The 7,522-nt window shown below is 43.3% G+C and overlaps 1 protein-coding gene across 1 annotated transcript; it reads left to right on the plus strand.

Moving 5' to 3' along the window:
• The first annotated feature begins 4,133 nt into the window (after positions 1–4,133).
• On the plus strand, positions 4,134–7,315 carry LOC144600382 (brain-specific homeobox/POU domain protein 3-like). Its single transcript, XM_078411963.1, has 2 exons — positions 4,134–4,270; positions 5,018–7,315. Exons 1-2 carry the CDS (start codon positions 4,151–4,153, stop codon positions 5,960–5,962), a joined length of 1,065 nt encoding a protein of 354 aa, XP_078268089.1. The 5' UTR covers positions 4,134–4,150; the 3' UTR covers positions 5,963–7,315.
• The last annotated feature ends 207 nt before the right edge of the window (positions 7,316–7,522 follow it).

Raw genomic sequence — 7,522 nt, forward strand, 5'->3', positions numbered from 1 at the left:
CATATCACTTTTTTTAGTTGAGTTATGATGCTTACAATTATTGAGTCATAAGGCATTCCACAAAGATTTTCCAGTGATTCAGTGTGACCCAGAGCTCAGATCTAGCAAAACAGTTTGTAATATTTGTCCTACATTCCTGTTCACGATTAAATCCAGGGTAATTTTCAGCATGAATCCATCCACCTATTGTTTTGACTGACAAAATACAGTAGATTATACTTTGATACCACTAATGTTAAAATATGGGACAGGTTTCTAAAAGTCTGGTATATAATTCAGAGATCTGAATTAAAATCCCATTATAGTAGCTGGAAATTTAAACTCAGTTAATTGAATTAATTTGGACTGATTTGAATTAATCTATTATCAATAATAGTAATCATGATATTCCAGAAATGTTACCCATAGAATCCTGTCCGGCTCACTGATGCCATTTAGGAAAGAAAAATTGCTGCACTGATGTACATGTGATTAAATGTTGTTGATATTTAATTACTCTCAAAATGGTCTAACAAACAAAAGGATTTTCAAGAAAGTATCACCACTTTCTCAAAGGTAATTAGGTGTGGGCAAATGATGCTGAGTTTGAATGTAATGTGCAAAAAAAAAACAGTGGAAAATTGGGTTGATTTCAATGTTCGCACTTTTTGGACTTTAAACAAGGAAATGAAATGGTTGATCAATATTTTACAGTGATAATTTGCATCTTGGTGGAAACTTGTTAACTGCTCTATTGCATATTAGCTCTAAGTGCTTGGAGATGAAAAAGTTATTGATCAGATAATTATAAATAGACTTTGTCAAGGAGTTACCTTGCAAAGCTTTTGAGGCTCTGTGGAAAAGAGAATTCTGAGAAACATATACAGTTACCGTTTAAAGCAGAAACAATAGACAATAGACAATAGACAATAGGTGCAGGAATAGGCCATTCGGCCCATCGAGCCAGCACCATCATTCAATGCGATCATGGCTGATCATTCTCAATCAGTACCCCGTTCCTGTCTTCTCCCCATATCCCCTGACTGCTATCCTTAAGAGCTCTATCTAGCTCTCTCTTGAATGCATTCAGAGAATTGGCCTCCACTGCCTTCTGAGGCAGAGAATTCCACAGATTTACAACTCTGACTGAAAAGGTTTTTCCTCAGCTCCGTTCTAAATGGCCTACCCCTTATTCTTAAACTGTGGCCCCTGGTTCTGGATTCACCCAACATTGGGAACATGTTTCCTGCCTCTAAAGTGTCCAACCCCTTAATAATCTTAAATGTTTTGATAAGATCCCCTCTCACCCTTCTAAATTCCAGTGTATACAAGCCTAGTCACTCCAGTCTTTCAACATATGACAGTCCCGCCATTCCGGGAATTAACCTAGTAAACCTGCACACCCTCAACAGTAAGAATATCCTTCCTCAAATTTGGAGACCAAAACTGCACAACGTACTCCAGGTGCTGTCTCACTAGGGCCCTGTACAACTGCAGAAGGACCTCTTTGCTCCTATACTCAACTCCTCTTGTTATGAAGGCCAACATTCCATTGGCTGTCTCCACTGCCTGCTGTACTTACATGCTTCCTTTCAGTGTCTGATGCACCAGGACACCCAGATCTCGTTGTACGTCCCCTTTTCCTAACTTGACACAATTCAGATAATAATTTGCCTTCCTATTCTTACCACCAAAGTGGATAACCTGTCACAATCTGTCCTGTTCACTCACCTGCCAGCCACGCCCACCACGTTAAGCCAACTCCCCTCACCTGTTCACTCACCTGCTCCAGATCACCAATCAAGCCAGTATATAAACCCTTCCTGCACACACACTCTTTGCCAGATTGTTCTTAGCCCTCATGCAAGACTCTCCAGCATTCTCTCTTAGACTGATTTCCCGTTGCCGACCCTGCCTGCTCCCGACCTTCATGCCTCGTCGTAGCCCTGGTGAACGCCTCAGTCTTCTGTCCCCGACCACGAGCAGGTAGAAATAAAGCTCATTCTAAAACTACTTCCTTGATTCCGTGTGCTGCATTTGGGTCTATCCGCGGTCCGTTACATAACCTCACACTTATTCACATTAAAGTGCATCTGCCATGCATCTGCCCACTCACACAACATGTTCAAGTCACCCTGCAACATAGCATCTTACTCACAGTTTACACTGCCATCCAGCTTTGTGTCATCTGCAAATTTGCTAATGGTACTTTTATATTTACATAGCACCTCATCGGATCTCTCAGCAAATCCCAAAGTATCTCACTAAACTTCAGGAAGGTTAATGGTTTTAAGATACTATCCCTGTTGCTTAATCAATGAAATGAACAAGATGAATGACCAGTTGTTCTACTTTTATTCCAGTGATTTTCTAGGTACTAGATTCCTTATCATTTTACACGCTTTCCCACGATGTGGACTTCACTGATAAGCGCGGCATTTATTAACCATAGACACAAAATGCTGGAGTAATTTATCGGGTCAGGCAGCATCTCTGAAGAAAAGGAATAGGTGAAATTTCTTGTTATTTTCTATCCTTCTATCCTTCTGTCCAACTGTCCCTTTCTCCAGAGATGCTGACTGACCTGCTGAGTTACTCCAATATGCTGTATCCATTTTGGTGTAAATCTGCAGTTCCTTCCTACATTCACATTTATCGTGCATCTCCAGTTCCCCGGAACCGAACAGCAGCTAATCGTCAGCCACTTTTGTTATGGGTTTGATGTCGTAGATAGCACAGACAGAGTGGATTAGCGAGTAGATTACCTTCCCCGAAGAACATCAGGTGGGTATTTTACAACTATCCACCTGTTTCACTGTCTCCATTAGCAACTATTTCTTTCAAATTTATGTAATGAACTGAATTTAAATTCTCCTGTCGTTATTGTGAGGATATAACCTTCTAGAATATAATCTATGTTTCTAACCCATAATTTCTGTGGATGATGGGACTGTTAACTGCCGCTTGAATCTCCAAAGCAACCATATCGGATGATAATATCGAATCGAAAGGATGGAACTTTTGTGCAACCAGCAATTTTTCCATTCTGCTCTCAGCTATTAACCTGATATGTACAAATTTCCTAACATCCATGGATTCTTCAAAATCTTCATCAGTTCTATCCACGATTTTACCCAACCCCATCTCTTCGTCTGATCCTGCACATATCTACCTGCACGCCTCAGTTCCTTTGAATGTGACCCTTGTGTGCATTCCCTCCCTTTCCTCCTCGACTGGTGGAAGAGGCTTTAGTCACGGCAATGGGAACTCCCTCGCCAACCATGACTTGTCGCTGTAGTGCTCTCTCGTATCCCACCTTTTGCACTCAGTTGCTCGTTCCCATCCCAAACTCTCCAAACATTCATTGACTTCCTCTTAACTACAATTCGTGACGTGCCAACAATTTTTAAAAAAATCTTACACGTGCATGTGATTGTTGAACTCTAACAAATTCAATGTATTATCACTCTCTCAGACAGAGTTGCAATGGTTATTGTAATCCCTTCCAGGTCCATTTGGAAAAAAACCCTACGAATTATAACTAAATAGCTCTCTCAACACGGCTGGGCCGCGAACAATGGCCTCTGACTGGTCAATTTTCACCTGAGGAGATGGATTTTGCTCATCTTATGCCCGTGTTCAAATGTCATGATTCAGAAAATGGTTATTTCCGGACATTGAGAAGACAATAAGAATTAAGGCACCTATAGCATCACAAAGTAAGGTTTCATCAATGTATGGATTTAAATACTTCTCAGTTAAAGCAAGTTCTAGGAATGTTTAATTACTTTCTCCTAAGTATACAGCGCCCACAGACGTGTACAGATTGCTTGAAGTAAACAGTGATAAGTTTCTGTAACAAATTCCCAGCCAAACCTTGAGTAGGGGTTTGCTACTCCCTCTGTCAGAACTGACATTCGTCAATTTCATCCAGGAGCAAGAAATCGCTGGAAGACGGAACCCACACCAGCCTGGACCAATGGTGGGACTGTATGGGCGGGTCCAGCCGACCGCCTGCCGGTCGGAGCTCCATGTACCAATGATCGGGGCGAGGGGCGGCCCGGGTGGCGTGTCCAGTAGCCGGCGCGAGTATAACTCAGTGACAAGCGGATGGAGTGTGATCGAGACAGCGTCAATTCAGCGCTCACCTGCACATGATCCACTTGCAAACATGATGTCCATGAACAGCAAGCAGCCTTTCGGCATGCACCCCATCCTGCATGAGCCCAAATACGCCACCCTGCACTCGAGCTCCGAGGCTATCCGGAGAGCCTGCCTACCCAACCCCACGGTAAGTACCGGCCGCTTCTCCCACCACAGCAGAAAATGTCTTGTCCAAAAAACGAACTACGCTAGTTTGGAAAGAATGTTTTAATTGATTACATTGCATCTGTTAATTTGAAGTATATACTCTGTTTTGTCATTTATCAAGAGGCGATTACTGATGGGTTCGTTCGTGGGATTGGTACAATTTTTTTGACACCCTAGAAATTATAGTAGAAGCAAACCCCAAAGTGGGAAGCGAGGTGTCCGAAAAGCGCGATCAGAGAAGTTATTTGAATCAAGATTATTTGGAATCGTTCGGTGCTTGTACAGCTAAACGTCCATTTGGTGTGTGGGCTAAGGGTTCAGACTGCATCATGTTTCATTAGTTTTTATCATGTTGCGAGTTGCATTAAATATCCTTGTCATCCACGCACGCATTGGTCCTGAGTCTTAAGAAATGCGGCCACTTCCTCGCGCCGAGATCAGTGACTTCCCTTTCATTATTGTGCGTGTGTGATTGTGTGTGAGTGTGTGAGTATGAGAGTGTGTGTGCAATTGATTAAATTTTGTCGCTGTCAACTGCAGAACGTCACGAAAGCAGGGGTAATGACCAACGCTGAAACTACTTCGCTGGAACTCCTGAGCTTAGAGTCAGGTGTCCATTCCGCTGGCGAGTTGTCAAAGACTCGGGGACCATGATTAAGTTACCGTCTTGTTCTCACTGCAGACTGCGGCCCTGATAATAACACGACCTTTTGCTTTTCATTTACAGTTGCAAAGCAATATTTTCGCCGGGCTTGATGAAACTTTGCTGTCCCGAGCCGAAGCCCTGGCAGCCGTGGATATTGTAACGCAGAAAAACCACCCCTTCAAGCCAGATGTCACCTACCATACAATGAGCAGCGTTTCCTGCACTCCGACCTCCGCTTCTGTACATCTACCCCACCCGTCGGTCCTGACTACCCACCCCCACCCCCACCACCACCCCCACCACCACCACCACCACCATCACCACCAGGCGACCCAGGGCCTGGAAAGCGATCTCCTGGACCACCTGAACTCCGGCTTGTCCCTGAGCGGGCTGACAGGACCTGAGGTGGGATCCACGCCATCACATCCCCACGCACACATGCCTGGCATGAACCACATGTCACATCACCCACACCACCATCACCAGCCTATCAACATTTCCCATTCCCACGCTCTGTCGGCCCACATCGGTCTGGGATGCAACGAGGGCGAAGCAGATCCAAGGGAGCTCGAGTCCTTCGCAGAGAGATTCAAGCAGAGGAGGATCAAACTTGGAGTGACACAAGCCGACGTTGGGTCAGCCTTGGCCAACCTGAAGATCCCAGGTGTGGGTTGTTTAAGTCAAAGCACTATCTGTAGGTTTGAATCCTTGACTCTCTCGCATAATAACATGATTGCGCTCAAGCCCATTCTGGAGGCCTGGTTAGATGAAGCCGAGAGGGCTCAAAGGGAGAAAATGACCAAACCCGAGCTCTTTAACGGAGGGGACAGGAAGCGTAAACGCACTTCAATCGCTGCACCGGAAAAACGGTCCCTAGAAGCTTATTTCGCCGTCCAACCTCGTCCTTCGTCCGAAAAGATCGCAGCAATCGCAGAGAAATTGGACCTGAAAAAGAATGTGGTCAGAGTGTGGTTTTGCAATCAGAGACAGAAACAAAAAAGAATGAAATTTTCCGCCACACATTAAGACAATCTGCACACTGCTCTATCCAGCTGAGCCGATGTAGACCAGGATTTAATAATATTTGATTCCTTGGATAAACTTTGCCCAACAAATCGAAGCGATGGCAGGGACATAAAGCCGGAAGTATATCTCTGAAGAATGAGTTTGAATTGTGTATATTTTGTACGGGTTTGAGAGAAGCAATCTTTATGTCTTGGTTTAGATGAGACTTCGTGGACTTATCTGGCAATCATATTGTAACAAAATAATCTCAACGAGACTTGAATAATGTTTAATCACATTCTTGTGAAAAATATCCTGTTTGCTTTTCTATTGTAAAAGGCTGTACGATGTCTGTGAATGAATTGTGCGTTTAACCTTCATTCACGAAATGGTGTAGTTCATTGATCCGGAGATATACAACTGCCGCTGAACTGGGCACGGTACCGGGGTTAGGTTATGAAATATACCCCGCTGTCGATTTCATTCAGTAACAAAAAAACAGAAAGAACCAGATCTGTAAGAACAGGTCACATTAATTCTATTGTACCTCCTGTATGGTCCACAAGTCTGTCTCTGCATGATTTATACATCATTTCAGTTTAGTGAATGTTGCTATCACCATATTAATAACAAAAATAAAAAATAATAATAAATAAGTTTTAAATGTTTTGCAATAACTGTTTACGAATGGTTTCCTACCTCATCCACTCTGAGGGTTTTCACGGCGTTCTCTCTCCCCTCCCCGAACCCTAATTATCTCTATCATAAAAGTATTTATTTTCAATGTAAAGGGGGCGGGAATCACAATGCATTGACAATCAAAGTTGCTTTAAACAAACGTGCAGTGGTCAATAGAATCGCTTGAAACGATTGGGAATTGTTACATGTAGAAAGTTATAAATGAGAAGCCAGGTGCAGTGAGTCACTGGCTGCCAGAGCTTTTCATTGCCTTTTGCTGCTTATGTTTCATTTGTTGTGAAAATCCAGTCTCTAATCTTAGTTAGTGGCAGGAGTGTGCGTGTGAAAGCGAGTGCGGTCAGAGCCTCTCGCTATCCAGTCTTTACCCTCCTCGCTTGTCTAGGCGGCGGAGTGTGCACTTTGCGTGCAAGCTGGTGGACTCGTCTATTCGCACCCAAGTCTCACTGTTCACACTTTCCCCAGGTTTGGCCCCGATCTCAAATGTCGTTATTTATTTTACTTTATTGATTGTATGTGTGATTTTTAACCAGATGTGACTCTGCGAAGTTTTCAATAAAACAAGGCACGCTGCAAAACGAAGGCACGGCGTCCTGAATTGTATGTTGTGTAAAGTATATTTGCAGCATGAACTCTTTGCAAACGTGTTCGTTATTAGAATACAAACTGCAATCAACTTAAACAGCATGTTGTATTAAACACTGTTATCCTACGTTGCCCCTCATGTTTTCCTTTTTCGGAATAAAATAATGTAAGGAAGTGAAGTCTATTTAAAGTGGTGTATCCGTTCAATTTTTTAGCTGTGTTTTTAAACTTTTGGTGTCATCAGATTTGAACTCAGATTATTTGCGAGATGGCGAGATACGGGATAATCCTCCCCACATA

The sequence above is a fragment of the Rhinoraja longicauda genome, chromosome 15, assembly GCF_053455715.1.
Source record: "Rhinoraja longicauda isolate Sanriku21f chromosome 15, sRhiLon1.1, whole genome shotgun sequence".
NCBI lineage: Eukaryota > Metazoa > Chordata > Chondrichthyes > Rajiformes > Arhynchobatidae > Rhinoraja > Rhinoraja longicauda.